The sequence below is a fragment of the Sphaeramia orbicularis genome, chromosome 14, assembly GCF_902148855.1.
Source record: "Sphaeramia orbicularis chromosome 14, fSphaOr1.1, whole genome shotgun sequence".
Taxonomy (NCBI): domain Eukaryota; kingdom Metazoa; phylum Chordata; class Actinopteri; order Kurtiformes; family Apogonidae; genus Sphaeramia; species Sphaeramia orbicularis.
Window position 1 is genome coordinate 3945599 of NC_043970.1, and position 19285 is coordinate 3964883.

Here is a 19285-nt window from a genome sequence, read left to right on the forward strand (position 1 = left end):
CAGTCATGTATCCATCCAAATTTTAGCCAAATTTACAGAAAATGGACAAAAGAATTGTACATTCAAATCTATGTGTATGCATTTCCATTCATTCCACTGCTGCATCACTAGTAAGAGTTTTCCATCTTTCCAAGGTGTAAAAATTGTTTGTGCAACTTTTTTTTTCTTTGTGGAATATCTGTCATTCATTTCTACTGAGGTTTTTTAATTGCAAATTGAGAATGCGGAAAAAAAAACAGCTGGATGGAGATACACCTACATATGACTGGAACCAAATATGTGCCTTCCCTTTGGTGGCCAATAAATTGAATTTTGATGGTTCTTTGCATCAGAAACAACCATTTGTTTCCCTAAAACTCATTTTTATCCTTGTTTTCCGTGGTGTTGGAGTCAGGCTCGGCTGGAGTGATGCTGACTCTCTTGCGGGTTTTATTGGTGCAGCGCTCCAGGATGAGCTCCGGGCTGGGCCGAGGAGGGACCAGCGGAGCCTTCTTCTTCATTTCACTCTCTGAACTGGAACTGGATTCTTCAGGAATGTTGTCTGTTGGTTAGAAATATTGTTTTACAATTTTCATTCTTTTTTTTTTTTTTTTTTTTTTTTTTACAATTTTTCTCATTTTGAAGTGTAACCTGTATGTGTTTTCTCAAAGCTGTGGGGCAAGTTATGTACTGAAATTTTAGGAGGAAGAAGAGGCAGGAGAATAAAAAATGTACTGGACAGCACTGTGTGTCCCTTTACTTAACCCTTTCATGCATAGTGGTCACTACAGTGGACAGCTATTCATAGCAGTTCTCTGGTATATTCATGGATTGTGTTGTTTTATTTGCATATCAGCCAACACCTTTGGCACTTATGCATCATCCTATACACTGCAATTGATACCATTCTTGTAACTTTGCTGTTCTTGATAAACCCGATCTGTCGTAACATGTTGGAGCGTAAATCAACTGCTTGTTATTTTTATTAGACTGTAATTAACAACATTTTTTTTTTTTTTTTTTTGTGCATATTATCTCCAAGAAGTGAGTAATAACTAGTATTAGAGTATGTTACAATGTGAGAAAATATCAGATTAGCAACATTAAAAATTTTCATATTTCATAGTTTTCACACAGTATTTTTGTAAATACATGTTTTGTTGCTTCAAAAATTAAACGTATGGTGTCCAGCTGAGTGGACATTTTTGCAAATCCATGAAAAATAGGTTCATAAATTTTTTTTCAATCACATTGTTTTTTAATGCCTAAAGAGGAATAAAAACAGGAAAAAAATCTTGATTACAGTTTTCATAATTCATGCATGAAATGGTTAAGGATGGCATGCACACAATACTAAACACATGATCTGATATCTAATAGAATGGAAAGTCAGCCATGAATGACCTTGGTTCTTCCTCTCGCTCAGTGGTGACTTTGCCATCGTCTTGGAGTTCTGCTTGGGCTCCAAACGGCGGCCACTCTTCTGCTGGAGGTAGCGGCGACTGTTCCTGCGGTACGCTTCCTGGCTGATCTTCTGACGAGGCCTGCTGTGGATGCTCTTGGCATTTCGGATGGTGGACCTGCAGTTAAAAAAAAAAAAAAAAAAAAAACACAGTCAAAGGACATGCAGATATGCTTTTGGAATATAAAGACTAGTGGGAACCAATTCTTCTTTGTATTTCACACTTAGAAGCTGTTATATTTACACAAATATATACAGAATTTAAACTGTAGGGAGAGAAGCTGCCGGTATTTATGGATTAACCAATGATATTTGAAACTGTTTTTTTTTTTTTTTCCACCTGCTCCATTTTGAACTTGAAGATTAAAGAAACAGAAGACTGAACTTTGACAGTGTTGGTTGCCTGTTTGATCATTTAAATGTCCACTACATAATTTCTGCCACTAGGGGTCCCTCAATGAAAACATTAACAAAAGATGCAGGAGATGACATCTACAAGTAACATGGAACCAGTTACAGACAGAGTTACTGTCTTCACTGGCATTGCTGGTGGAAATATATCCAATCTGACTAAAACAAAAATCATGTTTACACAGAGGCAACCATATAAACAGGATGGTTCATTGTGATATTGAGCATTGTTGGAAATATTTGATGTAATGTAAGCCCACAAGTCAACAAACACATAATACAAGCCTCATTATTTGCAAGTGACACTGCAGATAAATGACTGCTGGAATATTAGAAAACTAAATTAGAGAAATGAAATCACTTTGTTCTTTTGTAGACAGAGAAATTTTAGGTTGCAAACTTCCCCTTCTTTTGAAGTGACCCAATATACTATATTTCCCAAAGAGGAAGTACGTGCAAAGTAGCACATCACACAAAGAGTCATGATAGTGCCATTCTCACACTAGATCACAGGTGTCAAACAAATCCGGCCCACCTAAGGGTCCAATCTGGCCCCTGAAATGAATTTGTGAAATATAAAAATTACACTGAAGATATTATCAATCAAGGATGTCCAATCTAAAGTGGGTCAGACCAGTAAAATACTGTCATAATAACCTATAAATAATTTTAAAAAAGCAAATTTTTCTTTTTGTTTTAGTACCAAAACAGGAAAATGACACAAAAATGTTAACATTTACAGACTAGCCTTTCACAAAAAATATGAACAACCTGAAATGTCTTGAGAGAAGTGTATAGTATTTTAACAATTTTCTGCATATTATTAAATGTTTTGTGTATTTGTAGAGCTACTGTGATCTGTACGTTGTCATGCACATGTATAAACGATCAACTGAGGTGTAATATTGTTAAAATTACACTTATTTTTCTTAAGAATTTTCAGGTTGTTCATATTTGTTCATGTTATGTTCAAGTACGGTTCGAAGATGTAAACATTTTCATTACGGAATTTTACTTTTTTCACTCAGAAACAGGGAAAACTTTGGAGTTGATATTATTTATAAGTTCTTATCCTATTATTTACATTATTTTACTGGTCTGACCCACTTTATTTCATTTTAGGCTGTATGTGGCCCCTGAACTAAAATGAGTTTGACACCTCTACACTAGATTAACAAAAATAGTCAAATTATATGTGTAAATTTACAGGTTTTAACCCGAGTTTTAAGTTAATCTGGTAAATCAAAATGCATTTTTTAATGTGTGGAGAATGGGAAAAAAAAACTGTAGCTTTATGCTTGTGTTTTTTCAACAGAAGTCTATCATTTCTCTGTTTTTCTGGTTCCACTGTATAATGTGTCACATACCTGCGAGGTGGTACTTTCTGCACCAGTGGGTTAATCCTCTCTAGTGTTGCCTTCTTGCCAGCCTTCTGCAGGAACATTGAGGGGAAATGACCCGTCTCGTCACCTTTTCTGTACAAAACATGTATATAAGTACATATATATATGAAAGTATCACTGATTTTAACAGTTCTGTGTGTATCTTTGTGTATGCATAAACACAGCAGATCATACCTTACGACCCACCAGCCGTCCAACAGCTTGTGGATGACCTCAACGGACTCCCCCATCTCCAGAGTAATTTCATCCTCCTGCTCCGCCTTGTAGGCTCTGTTGGTAATGTAAAGCTCTCCTGCACAGACACACAACATACTTTAAGAAATACACAGGGAAAGGCTCACAATGCCTTTTAACATACCCTAAGGCACAGGTGTCAAACATGCGGCCCGGGGGCCAAATCTGGCCCGCCAAAGGGTCCAATCCAGCCAGGATGAATTTGTGAAATGCAAAAATTACACTGAAGATATTCACAATCATTTTGGTTCAGGTTCCACATTCAAACAAATTCAATGTCATAATAACCTATAAATACATACAACTTCAAATTTTCTCTTTGTAAATGTAAATATTTTCATGTATTTACACTAAAACAAAGTATAATTTCACAAGAAATGTGAATAACCTGAACAAATATGAACAACCTGAAATGTTTTAAGAAAAGTTAGTTCAATTTTAACAATATTCTGCCTAATATTAAATGTTTTGTGTATTTGTAGTGATCTGTAAGTTATAATGAACATGTGTAAATGATAAACTGAGGCAGAATATTGTTAAAATTACACAATTTTTTTCCCGTTTGCTCACGTTATTTACATTGTTTGAAAGGATAGTTTGTAGGTGTAAACATTTTCATTGTTTAACCCTTTCATGCATGAATTATGGGAACCTTAATCAAGATTTTTTCCTGAGTGTTTTTATTCCTCCTCAGGCATGAAAAAAACACTTTGATTGAATATTTTTATGAATCTATTTTTCATGGAATTTGCAAAAATATCCATTCAGCTGGACACCATGAGTTTAATTTTTGAAGCAAAGAAACATGTATTTATGAATACATTTTTTAAATGCTGCTAATCTGATGTTTTGTCACATTTTAACATACTCTAATATTAGTTATTACTCACTTTATGGAGATAATATGCATAAAAAAACCCTTTTTGTTTAAAAAAAAAAAGTTAATTACAGTTTAATAACAATAACAAGGAACTGACTTACACTCAAACATGTTAGTGCAGATCAGGTTTATCAAGAACATTAAAGTTACAGCAATGGTGCGTCCACTGAATTGGCTAATATGGAACTAAACAAAAAAAATCCATGAATATGTAAGATAACAGCTTTGAATAGACGTCCACTGTAGTGACCACTATGCATGAAAGGGTTAATTTGACTTTTTTTTTCACTCTAAAACATAGATAATTTTGGAGCTGACATTATTTATATCTTATTATGTTACAATTTACTGGTTCGACCCACTTTAGACCAAATTTAGCTGAATGTGGCCCCTGAACTAAAGTGAGTTTGACACCCCTACCCTAAGGCACAGGTGTCAAACGTGCGGCCCAGGGGCCAAATCTGGCCCGCCAAAGGGTCCAATTGAGCCCGCATGATGAATTTGTGAAATACAAAAATTACACTCAAGATATCAACAAACAATGGTGTCAAAATCATTTTAATTCAGGTTCCACATACAGTCCAATTAGATTTCAAGTGGGTCAGACCAGTAAAATATTATCATTATAACCCATAAATAATGACAACCCCAAATTCTCTCTTTGTTTTTTTGCTGTAAAAAAGTAAAATTACATGAAAATATTTACATTACCAAACTACTCTTTTACAAAAACATGAATAACCTGAACAAATATGAACAAATGGAAATGTCTTAAGAAAAGTAAATGCAATTTTACCAATATTCTGCCTGTTACTAAATGTTTTGTGCAACTGTAATGCGCATGTGTAAATGATAAACTGATAAACAGAGGCAGAATATTGTTAAAATTGCAATTGTTTTTCTTAAAACAATTCAAGTTGTTCATGTTATTCAGATTTTTAAGGAAACTTTGTAGATGTAAGCTTGAACATAATATAACTTTACTGTTTTCACTGTTACTATTTTACTGGTCCAGCCCACTTGAGATCAAATTGGGCTGAATGTGGAACTGAACTAACATGAGTTTGACAGCCCTGCCCTAAGGTGTTAAATCCAGACACAGAAAACAGCTTGCCTTCGTAGTCTGGCTGACCCTCCTCGGCCTCCTCCGGTCCGTCCAGAGGCTCCAGGTAGGATGCTGGGATCCACCCGTTTTTAGACTCAAACTGGCAGAACCACCAGCCTGAACACAACACCAAAAACCAGAGGTTGTTAAATGATGTCATCACATAATTTGCATAACTGTAAATGTGCATGTAATTGTAATGAACGATGCAGGAGAGAGGAGTAACACTGTGGGGGAAACAAAAAAAAAATTAGTTTAGAACTACAAGTGAGCTCTGTGTATTTTTTAATATCCCAATTCTAACCCTCCTTCTTTATCCGGGCTTGGGGACTGGCTAAAGTGACCCAAAAGAGACATTCGAGACAAGTTACTTAGGTTATTTATTTATTTGTTCAGGTTTTAGCTTAATTTTTTTTTAGTTTGGTTTGGTTTTTTAACACTTAGGAGCCTACAACAAGTCACAGTAAAACATGAACATTTTCAACCATAACATTTAAAGGTTTTAGTCTAAATTAACAACTGAAATGGGCCAAAAAGAGACAATAGGGAAAACTGTCAAATTCAATGGGACTGATTTATTTTCCATTCAGTGATTTGTTTTGGGCGAAGAACGATACATGTTTTCACATCAGAGTCTCCAAAAGTCTCCAATAACACCAGAAAAAGTTGATAGATTTGTCACGCGCCACTTTTTTAATAAAGAGTCTCTAGGGGGGTCTGACAAATCACTAAATATACTAACACAGGGTCTAAGTGTCAAATACTGACTATTCCAGCCACAGACAGACCGTGGGTTTGTCTGAATGTGACAGTAAATCATTTGGTGTCATTTAGAGGGGAAACGTCTGTGTTTTAGCATTTGAGTCACTTTTCAAAGCTGATTAAAATTTCTGCACAAATTTTAAAAGTAGCTAAATTTGTTTCCAGGTGCTTTTTGAAAAAGAAAAAAAAAAGTTGCTGATGTAGTCTGACAAGTTGCTAAATCTGTCAACAAAAGTATTAAGTTGGCATCAATGAACCGGGGCTAGTACCTGGTGAAAGGTACTTTTTTAGTACCAATTCAGACTGAGTAATGAGAGTGACCCCATGTCCTGTGTTGTGTGTGTTTGTGTCACATACAAATGATACCCAGCCGCCCTACTCTGAGGACCCCACCCACACTGATGTGGTACGCAACTGTAATGGAAAACGACCAAAACAAAGAGGTTGAGTATAGTCTAGTAGTAGTGTTCAAACAGTGTAATGGAAAAGCAGTGTTAGTGTCTCTATTTATTTACATGGATGAATGAATGAATGAACTTATATTTGGTTAGTACATTAATCATTGCACTTAGAACAATAATCATAATAAACATAAAAACCAAAAAAGGAATAGGCTAGAAGTAAAAGCTTATTTTTGTGCCTATCCTTTTCACCTGATACACTGCTTACATTAAATTAAATGTGTACAGCATTGAGCATTCACATCATAAAAAAAAAAAAAAAAAAAAAAAAATCAACAGCAAAAACATATTTACTATCTCAATTCAATATTCCTAAATGATTTTAAACTTAAGGTATTTTTTTAAACTTTGTCAAAGAAGTGAACAACTGAAGTTCATCATCAGGTCCATTCCATAATTTCACACCCACAACCCCAGTCCATCTACAAATATAAATTATTATAAAATTATAATTACTCTCTCTTAATTCAAAGAAATCACAAATTGTATTTGGGGCAGTTTTTATCCCTCATCTTCCATATACGTATTTAGAAATAATTTTTTATACCTCTTTTTAAATATATGTATGTTTGTACTTTGCTTTATCTCTTACTCCAGATTGTTCCACAAAGTCATGAAAATATTAAAAATGCTAGACTTATTGGGCAAAAATGTAAATAAACTTTTGTCCAATAATATTGCATTTCTTTTCAGCTTATAATTCCTCTCACCGTTCTGATTTTTCTCCACAATCTCCACCAGGTCACCAGTGCACAGACTGATCTCATGTTTGGATGTTTTGGTGAAGTCTGCCACCACCCTGTATGTGTCCATGATGATCGGGCCAGAAATCTCTGTGGGGTAAAACATAGTTTAACATTTCAGAACAGACACATCCAGGACACACTGAAGGCTGCCGGAGACTTGATATCGGAAAAAAACATGAAGCTTGAGTATTTTAAAGCATCATGGAAACAATTATGAAGATCCAACAAATAAAACAACTTCACAAGCCAGCATTGGCATTCTTGTCATTTCTAGGACTTCAAACATACGCAGCTCTGAAAAAAAAATGAAGTAACCACTCTGTTTTTCCAGACCTAACCCCTATTGGATAGTCTCAGGCCGTCATTCAAAGCCAAAATACTTGCATAAAGTACGCTGTAAAAAAAAAAATCAAAAAAATAAAAAACAACTAGTAAAAAAATGGTAATATTCCGGCAGCAGGGGTGACGAAAAAATACTGTTAAATAATGGAAAATAACCATCTCATAAAAATACGGTAATTTTCCATAATTAAAATACAGTTTTTTTGCCCTAACTTTACATGAGATTTTGCATATTTTTTTGAATTTTTAATGTTTAATACAGAATATTTACATATATTAAAACAATAAAATTACCTATAAATATATGTATAAATAATTTTCAATGAGACTCAGTTGTACAATCCACTGATAAAAACTATATTTGGACAGTTTATCAGTGCTTACACATTTTATACATTCACAAAAACACATTTATTCAACATTTTTGTTGTTAAACCTCCGGTAATTACACAAGATATTTGTCAATTAACAAACAAGTCTTGTTAAACTTACAGAACAAATACTTCTTTGATGGTTAATTATCAGTAATTTTATGTCTTTTTTTTTTACAGTATTAAACTTTAAATCAACAGTTTAATCTCATAGAAAGAAAAGACATATTTGTGAAATCATGATACATTTGCAAATGTATTTTAACGGTATTTTTCTGTGAAAAAAGAAAAAAACTCCTTTAGAAAATTGAAATTTTTTGGTTATTCACAGTTACAGTTTTTTCGTGTTATTTTACATTTGACATGTAAAATCACAGTCTGTTTTTGTAATTTCATTAACATTTTCCTGTATCTTGAAAATACAGGAAAAATCTGTTAAATAAACAGGGAAAATTCTGTTAAATTACAGATTTTTTTTTTTTACAGTGTAGCAGCAATATGAAAGATTAAACACAATTAACACAAGTAACTAACATCATTACTCCACTAAATACTGATTTGAAGAACTTTGCATTTTTCACTGAAAACCAGTTGACACTCTCTGGAAATGTTTTACAAGCTCTACAATATTTTCATATTTTGATTAATTAAGTACAGATCTAACAAAAGAAAGACATTCGAGTAATCTCATGGACTAGGTAAAATGCTCTCTCTGATCCTCTTTTCTATAGGTACAAACTTCTGAAACTCACTGAGTCCAACACTTTCCACAATGACTGTGTAATGTATAAGGTAATATTTTGACAAAATGATGACTGTCATCTCCTTCCAATTTATTTACCTACTCACCTACACAACACGAGAGGGAAACATCATATAAGGGGAAAGAACGGACACTGAAACGCTTAAGTCTTAGTGTGACAGTTAAAGGTCTGCAGACTTGGAATGAGATTGAGAGCATCATAAAAGAGTCTGCATTCCTGTCAATATTTAAAAAGCATTTAAAACAAAAACTGCTTTTGGAATATGTTTAATGTAAGCCTGTGTTATTGTATTTTTGCCTCATGTGCCTGATGTGCTGATGTGTTGATACTGTCTAAATTCTATGCTCTCTGTATTTATGGAATTACCTTCAGTTGTTTTAGAGCAAGGGTTATGTTTTAGCTTAGGTAGAAATAGTCTTCATAATCAGTTGTACTGTTTGCTTACTGTCTTGGGCCCCAGTTTATAATCTATGGATAGCTTCTGGGGTTACCCTTTTTACAAAATCATATCTTGCTGTATATTATGAATACAAGTTGCATAGGTATTTTTTAAATGATTTGTAAATAAAATGTGAACTGAACTGAGTAGGGAAAAATGTCAGTAGTTGCTATATTCAAATAAAAAACTGTTTAATTATACCAAAACACATATCTATCAATAGCAGGACCTTAGGTTTCTTCTTTTTCTCAGAGCTGTTTTTTGCTTGTATAAAACGTTATTAACGATCAAAGACAAATGAGGCTGATTTAAAAAGTAAAGTGGTTTAAAGCGACTCTTACCAGATGCATTCCCTCTGGCCAGCTCTCTGGACACAACAAACGTCTCATTTCTTTTCAGTCTGGAATAAAGGTCATCTTACATCAGCTTAAATGGCATCATTGTCAAGGTCAGCACATCAAATGGAAAAGGATGTAGTTTGATACTGACATGTTTGGCGCTGGTGGGTTTTCATCTTCAGGACGGACTTTGAAGAAATTGGTAAGGTGTTTACAGCGTGAGATGTGAGGTGGCAGGCTGATCAGAGACAGACAGTACTCTGCCAAGGTGGTCTTCTTGGTTTCCCTTGACTTGTCACTTTCCACCCACCGTGGCGCTGACACAAACAACACATCAGCCTTTACGTTACCAAAATTTTGAACCCCTCGTAAATGTTTTTGTTTGTCTGTATGTGGAGTGAAACTTTGGAGCAGTCTGGATATCTAACACAAGGAACGCCAAAATATCCACCGATTTAACCCTTTCATGCATAGTGGTCACTACAGTGGACAGCTATTCTCTTGTACATTCATGGATTTTGTTGTTTTAGTTCTATATCAGCCAACACAGTGGACGCTCACACTGCAAAAATCTAAATCTGACCAGGTGTATTTTTCTCATTTCTAATCCAAATATCTCATCACACTTAAAATAAGACAGTCACCTAAAGAGGAACTTTTCAGTGAGACATAAGAACTTATTTTTAGACAATAGGTCTGCAAAATCTTATTTCAAGAAATCTTGCCAAGATAATTTTCACTTGTTCCATTGGCAGATTTTTCTGTTTGAATTAAGTAAAAAAATGTTACTCTATAGGTGATTATGTCTTATTTTACATGTGATGAGATATTTTAGTAGAAATGAGGAAAATACACTTGGTAAGATTTAGATTTTTGCAGTGCATGCACCATCCTATACACTGCAATTCATACTGTTACTGTAACTTTGCTGTTCTTGATAAATCTGATCTGCACTAACATGTTTGAGAGTAAATCAGTTGCTTGTTATTGTTATTAAACTGTAATCAACAGGTTTTTGTGGTTTTTGTTTTTGTTTTTGTTTTTTTTTTTTTACATATTATCTCCATGAAGTGAGTAATGACTAGTATTGGTGTATGATAAAAGATGAGAAAACATCAGATTAGCAGCATTAACCCTTTCATGCATGAATTATGAGCACCTTGGTCAATAGTTTTTTCTAAGTGTTTTTATTCCTCTTTAGGCATGAAAAAAAAAAACAAAAAAAAACAATGCAATTGAAATTTTGTTTTCTGAATCTATTTTTCGTGGAGTTACAAAAATGTCCACTCAGCTGGACACCATGCATTTATGTTTTAAGCAAAGAAACATGTATATAAAACTCATCAGAAAGTGAAAACTACTTCTACTGTGTGAAAACTATGAAATAAAAACAGTTTTAATGCCACTAATCTGACATTTTCACACATTTTACCATACTCTAATACTAGTTATTACTCATTTCATGAAGATAATATCCTCCTGAGACCCAGGAAATTGACAATTTTAGCTTTTTTACAGTAAAAAAAATTGTCGATTGGAATCTGCATTATGCAAGTTTTTTCAGATACATTTTTAAAAATCATTTTAATTTATTTATTGATTTATTTTTTTTAATGGAATGTCCTTTGCAATGGACAGCATTTAAGTTAAACTGTCAAACTTTTGTCCCCTATAGAGGACAAAATGCATTGCTGGGTCTCAGGAGGATATGCAAAAAAACCCAAAAACTTTTTAGTTCAGAAAACTATTAATTACAGTCTAATAACAGTTAGCAATTGATTTACAGGGTGGGGAAGCAAAATTTACAATGAACATTTAGTTGTTTTTTCTCAGCAGGCACTACGTCAATTGTTTTGAAACCAAACATATACTGATGTCATAATCATACCTAACACTATTATCCATACCTTTTCAGAAACTTTTGCCCATACGAGTAATCAGGAAAGCAAACGTCAAAGAGTGTGTGATTTGCTGAATGCACTCGTCACACCAAAGGAGATTTCAAAAATAGTTGAAGTGTCCATAAAGACTGTTTATAATGGAAAGAAGAGAATGACTATGAGCAAAGCTATTACGAGAAAGTCTGGAAGATACTATTAAAGAAGAATGGGAGAAGTTGTCACCCGAATATTTGAGGAACACTTGCGCAAGTTTCAGGAAGCGTGTGAAGGCAGTTATTGAGAAAGAAGGAGGACACATAGAATAAAAACATTTTCTATTATGGACATTTTCTTGTGGCAAATAAATTCTCATGACTTTCAATAAACTAATTGGTCATACACTGTCTTTCAATCCCTGCCTCAAAATATTGTACATTTTGCTTCCCCACCCTGCACACTAAAACATGTTACTGAAGATCAGGTTTATCAAGAGCAGCAAAGTTACAGTAATTGTATGAATTGCAGTGTTTGGGATAATGCATAAGAGTGCACTTTGTCGGCTGATATGGAACTAAAACAACAAAACCCATGAATAGACAGGAGAACAGCTGTAGAATAGCTGTCCACTGGAGTGACCACTATGCATGAAAGGGTTAAACATGCTTTCATTTCATAGTTTTCACACAGTTTATCAGTAATTATGTCTCTTTGCTTCAAAAATTTAATGCATGGTGTTCAGCTGAGTGGACATTTTTGCAACTCCATAAAAAATGGGTTCATAAAAACTATTTCAATCGCATTGTGTGTTTTTTAATGCCTCGAGGAATAAAAACACTCACAAATAAAAAACTTGATTAAGGGTCTTATAATTCATGCATGAAAGGGTTAAACTAGTATTTAAACAGATGGTCTGGTCCTAGGACAAAGATAGACGGCCCTAATACTGATGTTACATTAAGATTCTGTCTTGACTTATTTTGTTTGTTCTTTGTTTTTTGTGTGTTTGTTGATTGTTATCTTTTGTATGATTGTTGCTGTTGTTTACTTTGTCTTATTGTTACTTTATTGTGTATTTATTTGTGTTGCCTTCAAGGATTTATGTATGCATGTACTTATTTATCTATGTACTCTTCTGGTATGTCTATATGGGTGTGTACATAAACTAAACTAAAAAAAAAAAAAAAAAACTTACACCAAGGCAGCAAACAGCACAAAGCATATGAAGTCTAGGTTTCTCTGAGCCCTTAGACCACAGGTGTCAAACATGTGGCCCGGGGGCCAAATCCGGCCAGCCAAAGGGTCCAGTCTGGCCCGGATGAATTTGTGAAATGCAAAAATTACACTGAAGATATTAATCAGTAGTGTAAAAATCATGTTATTTCAGGTTCCATACATACACATATAAACCAATTAGATCTCAGTTGGGTCAGACTAGAAAAATAGTGTCATAATAACCTATAAATAATGACAACTGCAGATTTTATCTTTGTTTTGTGTAAAAAAAAAAAAAGCAAAATTACATTAAAATGTTTACATTAACAAACTATCCTTTTACAAAAAATTCAAATAACCTGAAGACATATGAACAATGTGAAATGTCTTCAGAAAAGTAAATGCAATTTCATCAATATTTTACCTGTTACTAAATGTTTTGTGTATTTGTAATTGTAATGTAAGTTGTAATGCACACGTGTAAATGATAAACTGATAAACTGATGCAGAATATTGTTAAAACTGCACTTGTTTTTCTTAAGACATTTCAAGTTGTTCACGTTATTCAGATTTTTAAGGAAACTATGCAGATATAAACATTATCATTATGTAATTATACTTTTTTCACTGATATTATTTTACTGGTCCGGCCCACTTGAGATCACATTGGGGTGAATGTGGCCCCTGAACTAAAATGAGTTTGACACCCCTGCCTTAGACTGTTGAACCAAAATTATAAAAAAAAAAAAAGTGCAATGACGGGTGACTAAAGTAACTGTCTGATGGCACTTTAATATCTATGGAGTCTAAGGAAAAGCTAAAAAGAGCACAAGAAACAGTAAGCAGATTGGTTTCACTACAGACAGATTTAACTAGTAAAAGCTAACAGAGAAACAAGAGTTGTCAACAAATTAAGCTAAGCATTCAAGATTGATTTATTTCATTATTTCACATGGTATTTACACAAATATTTTAGTTATCATAATCTGGATCTTATCCTATCATATCGTGATCCACTGTGCACTGGCTCCTGTTGATGATACAGTCTTGATTAAAATGGTTCAGCTAAAAACTGCCATCAAGCATTGAGTTTCATGATGATTTCCCAGGTTTCTCCATTGCTATCTTGCCTATTCTCTACTTCCTACATGCCACGCCACAATACTACACAGTTCAGGTCAAAGGGAAACTGAAAATATCAGGCTGAAGGTGTATGAGATGGATGCACCTACTGAAAACAGCCTCGATCACTTGTTTCATGAGCTGGTAATTTCCTGGCTTTTACGTTTACATATTGAAGTTACATCAGGCCTGAGGTTTTGTCTTTTACTCGTCTTCCTCCACATTGCAAATGTTTTGTAAGAATGGGTTCACAAACAGATAGTTTACCTTACGACTTCTGTTTTCATGGAAATATACCCAAATAAGTGAAAAGGAACAGAAAACGATCAGGTGAAATCACAGACATGCACAATGTTTCTGTTTGGTCTGTGACACCTGCAAGATCTAACAAGTGAAAGTACATGAAAAAAATGTAAGAATAATTAAACCTGAATGGGAAAAGTCAAAGACTATACTTTTTATGCAGCACATCTCAAAGGTTTATTGATCCAGGGAACAACTGTGATAAAATGTGTGGACGATAGAAAAACTAACAGGAAGATTAATGATGAAATTATTCCATTTTCTTCAGAGTTCTATCACAGTTATTTATCAGAAAAGAAAATTTCTAATCATTCATGAGCATCTTTTGTTTTGTACATTAAATATTGTTATGTTTTAAATCAACAAGACACTGGAAGAAGACAAACTCACTGTAAAAATATCAAAAACAATTATTCTTCCAATTTCCTGGTTTTTCTCACTTACAGTATGCATTAGGTTTTGAACATTGCCATTGGTAACATGAGCATCAGTTTTAGTTTAGTGTCTTTTTCCTTCGTTTTGGAAAGTTTTTTTTTATTTATTTATTTTATTTTATTATTATTATTATTATTATTTTTATTTTTTTTAATAGATAATCAGTTCTAACCCTTCTGTCAATATCAGCTCTAGGCTGTGAGTCTAGAAACCAAATCGTTTTAAAGGCTGCTCACAGTTGCTGCAAGACGCATCTTATTTTAAGGAAAAGAGAAGTACGCTGGAACATAACTGTTTAAAAACCACAGGTGCATCCTGAGAGGATATTACAACATGCACACCCTTCAGTCTGAAAGTGAGCCAAATAAACAAAATTATTCATTATTATTGAATTATTATTATTTATTACCAGCCTACTAAACTGTCAGAACGTAGAGTTTGTGTTAAAATGACCATGGTTGCTGGAGTGTTAATGGTTCAGTGTTTTGTGTCAGTAGTTTGTTAATGTTAACTAACTCCATTTCTCCACAGACTGAAATCTAAACATATAAAGCACAGGTGTCAAACATGCGGCCCGGGGGCCAAATCCGGCCCACCAAAGGGTCCAGTCCGGCCCCTGGGACGAATTTGTGAAATGCAAAAATTACACTAAGATATGAACAATCATTTTAGTTCAGGTTCCACATTCAGACCAATTCATTCTCATAATAACCTATAAATACTCACAACTCCAAATTTTTCTCTTTGTAAATGTAAATGTTTGCATGTATTTACACTAAAACACTTGGCCTAGAGTCTGGTTTTGACCAACTATATATATGTGTGTGTATATATATATATATATATATATATATATATATATATATATATAAAGTGTCATGAGATAGCTTTTTGTTGTGATCTGGTGCTATATAAATAAAATTTGATTGATTGAGTGATTTATTGGTTTACCCCTGTAAGTCGCTTTGGAAAAAAGCGTCTGCCAAATGCATAAATGTAAATGTAAAATGAAACATAATTTTTGCAAAAAATCTGCATAACCTAAACAAATATGAACAACCTGAAATGAAAAGTGCAATTTTAATGATATTCCACCTGTTACTAAATATTTTGTGTATCTGTAGATCCACTGTGTTCTGTAAGTTATAATGTACATGTGTAAATGATAAACTAAAGCATAATAGTGTTAAAATTACAATTTTTTTTTCAGTTTGTTCATGTTATTCACATTGTTTGAAGGTTTAGTTTGTAGATGTAAACATTTTCATGATGTAATTTTACTTTTTTCGCTGTAAAACACTGAGAAAAGTTTGGTGTTGACATTATTTATTTATTATTATGTTGATATTTTACTGGTTTGACCCACTTCAGATCAACTTTAGCTGAATGTGGCCCCTGAACTAAAATGAGTTTGACACCCCAATATAAAGGATTTTGGTCAGTTTTTATTTTGATTTTTTCTGATTTCTTTAGTAACCTGTGCTCCTATTCAGCAGCAACAATGTGCAACAAATCTTATTGTTAACTTAGAAGTGAGGTTAGTGAACATCAGCACATATGAACAAACAAAAATGTATTTTAAACATAAAATATATGTGTATATATATATATATATATATATATATATATATATATTTATAAAATTTTTTAAAGTGCATGTGCATGGGCTGTTATGTGTGATGCAAATGAATCTGTCTAAACACGTTCACATAAATACCTGCTGTAAAATGTACCTGGTAATGAAGGGATAATTCTGTCTTTCTTTTCTATCTGACCAGCCTCAATGGGAAACATCTCCTTCAGCGACTTCTGCAATGAAAACACAAAACACTTCTGAGCACAGACTCGGACACTGATCCATCTTTTAACATCATTATTGTTTGTAAGTGCAGAAGGACTCACATGGAAGGTGTGGATCTCAGGATATGTCCTGTAGATCAGTTTTTCTGAGAGGTCACTCCATTTCAACATCAGCATGTAAACCTGCACAGACAGGTTTAGATTAAAGCTGGTACTCCATCACTGCTGTCAAGGACAAGTTTGATGTACTTATGCTGCAATTTCATACTTGTTCAAATTTTGACTCCATTACACTGGTCTACAATTTTTTTTTTTTTTTTTTTTTTTTTAGAAATGATCTGCCTCAGAGAATAAATGTGCTAAATGTTATGTATTTTAATAAGATTAATTGGAAAACAAATGACCAAAGCGCTGGTTTGCTGATGTTTTCAAGGTATATGATAAAGTGTTATTACACAACATATGTTGGCTCATGTACATTTGTACAATAGATTTATAAATGTTCCACTTAATAGAACTTGTAAAGTGAATGTATTGTCATGTGCAGACAATATTTTGAAGTAGATCTGGTAGCTCTGACACTAATATTTCTTTTGAGTAAAACCCATTCTCTCATTAATTCTCGAATTTCACATTTTGACCCAAAACTGTATCTGGGAAACTTCAGCTAACCAGCATTTAGGACTGGATTTTTATTTATCAGTGACTCACAAATGGTAAAATTTCACTACTTTTATTCTGGAAACATTTTACTTGTAGACCAGTATCATATTTCAGAAGGAAGCATAGACCTTTTTTACTCCATTATATAGTTCTGATTACTTTAGTTAATTTTCTCATAAAGATTTCACACAATGGAAATATTTAACTAGCTTATAAAATGTAATACGTTGTTAAAGCCTTTCAAAATGAGTTTCCATACTTTTTGTCTTCTGCATCAGTCAGATACAAAAATAGATTTATTTCAGCATTTTTTTTTTACTTGGATATATGATATAAAGTTTCAGTCAAGCTCCACCTCTTGCCTCTCTAACACTGATATCTCATCGATAATAGTTAAATGTTAACATACATAATAAAACATGAACCAGTATTTTATGTTCATACTTAAGATACATTTTGGTGTTAATTCTACTACTGTACCTTTAAATGTACCAGACTGTTTTACACTGTTGTATTGATTTTTTTTTTTTTTTTTTACTTATGGAAAAGAAATAATCACATCTTCCACCAGTGATTTAAACTCAGATAAGTGTCTAGATTCCCTATGATCAATATTAGCATCTGAAACTGGACTCACTTCTCTAAGTTAAGCAGATATTTGGCTAAAAACTTGAAAGATTATGTAGAATAAAAAAAATAAAATGGGATCCTTACATAGTGCTGACTCGGGTAGAGTCGTTTCTCGTAGCCCAGCAGCTCCACATGCCTGATGTAGTTCTCCTCCATGCTGAGATTACAGAGCAGTGACACACTCCGACTGAGATCAAACACATCTCATAGTGACCTTTTATACAGAACACGTGTGTGCATTTGGACATGGTGATGTCAACAAACCACAAGAGTTAGTTCCTCTTTCTTTGAGTGGGGAATTTTGTTACTTTCATTCGTTTTTTTTTATTGAAATAAAATTGTCTAAAAACAACATAACTGTTGCACCCTTAATAGTCAGTTGAATTACCATAGTAATTCTGTTAGTAGCAGTTATGTTAAAACGTAGTACAGGCTGTTTCATCAAAGGAACTAAAAAATTATAGAAGTAACACTAGTACAGAGAGGAACAGTGTGGTTACCAGTAAAAATATCTGTTGGTTACATACGCTAGCAGTCATGGCTGCAATAGTAGTAGGAGTACATGCCAAAAAAAGATGTTGCACCAAAGAGCCTGACAAAGGAGAAGAGAAAAAATGTATGTGACAGATGTTATTACAGCTGTTACATAAATTAAAGAAACAGACCAAAGACAATCAAAAGCCTTTGAGTTAAAGTGGGTTTTTAGCAGCTTAGTAATAATAATTTAATAATAATAATAATTTATTTGTAAAGCGCTTTCAATCAAAGTGCTGTACAGATATAAAATCAATCACAGTAAAACATAAAAACTAAAAACATTAACAGTAAAAACAAATCAAGACATATAACACAGAGTAAACAAGTGGGTCTTTAGCTCTGCTTTAAAAACCTCCACAGAACATGCCTGCCTTCTGTCCAGAGGAAGACTGTTCCAAAGTGTTGGCGCACGGAAAGAAAAGGTTCGCTCACCAACAGTCTTTTTCCTGACTTTAGGCACAGTCAGGAGGCCAGATCCTTGTGAGCGAAGGGCACGAGAAGGTACATACAGTCTAACCAGCTCCGTTAAGTAAGAAGGTGCCGCTCCATTTAAAATTTTATAAGTCAATAAAAGCACCTTAAAATCAGCACGAACCTGACATGGAAGCCAGTGAAGAGAGGCCAACACTGGGGTAATATGATCGTATTTCCCAGCACCAGTCAGAACCCGAGCTGCAGCATTTTGCACCATCTCTAGGACTCGGAAACTTTTTTTGGGTAATCCTGAGAGAAGAGCATTACAATAGTCCAAACGAGATGTTATGAAAGCGTGAATGAGGACTTCAGCATCTTTGTCACTCAGGATTGGCCTGATCTTAGCAATCCTTCGAAGATGAAAAAATGATATTCGAGTCACCTCCTTGATATGCTTATCAAAAGCAAGCGTCTGGTCAAATGTGACACCAAGGTTTTTCATCTTGTCTCTGCCAAGAACAACACAGTCATCAAGAGACAAAGAGAGAGATAGTAAAAGTACCGACAGAGTTCGTCTAATGCCTTCTGGTAG

The 19285-nt window shown here is 33.8% G+C and overlaps 1 protein-coding gene across 1 annotated transcript; it reads right to left on the minus strand.

Annotated features, from left to right (window-relative positions):
- Window positions 1-322: 322 nt before the first annotated feature.
- Window positions 323-17939, minus strand: ncf1 (neutrophil cytosolic factor 1). The gene is made up of 11 exons (XM_030154204.1): window positions 17827-17939; window positions 16552-16632; window positions 16383-16458; window positions 9849-10014; window positions 9701-9759; window positions 7408-7530; window positions 5484-5591; window positions 3430-3547; window positions 3220-3327; window positions 1384-1559; window positions 323-541 (listed from the first exon to the last, which is right to left on the minus strand). Exons 1-11 carry the CDS (start codon window positions 17896-17898, stop codon window positions 351-353), a joined length of 1278 nt encoding a protein of 425 aa, XP_030010064.1. The 5' UTR covers window positions 17899-17939; the 3' UTR covers window positions 323-350.
- Between the last annotated feature and the right edge of the window lie 1346 nt (window positions 17940-19285).

Excerpts from the sequence above, each read along its gene's own strand:
- ncf1 (XM_030154204.1), bottom strand. The coding sequence starts at position 17,898 with ATGGAGGAGAACTACATCAGGCATGTGGAGCTGCTGGGCTACGAGAAA. Across the intron at positions 9,760-9,848 it reads AACCCACCAGCGCCAAACAT|ACTGAAAAGAAATGAGACGT; the intron begins GTCAGTATCAAA and ends CCTTTATTCCAG. Across the intron at positions 5,592-7,407 it reads TGTGGAGAAAAATCAGAACG|GCTGGTGGTTCTGCCAGTTT; the intron begins GTGAGAGGAATT and ends TGTTGTGTTCAG.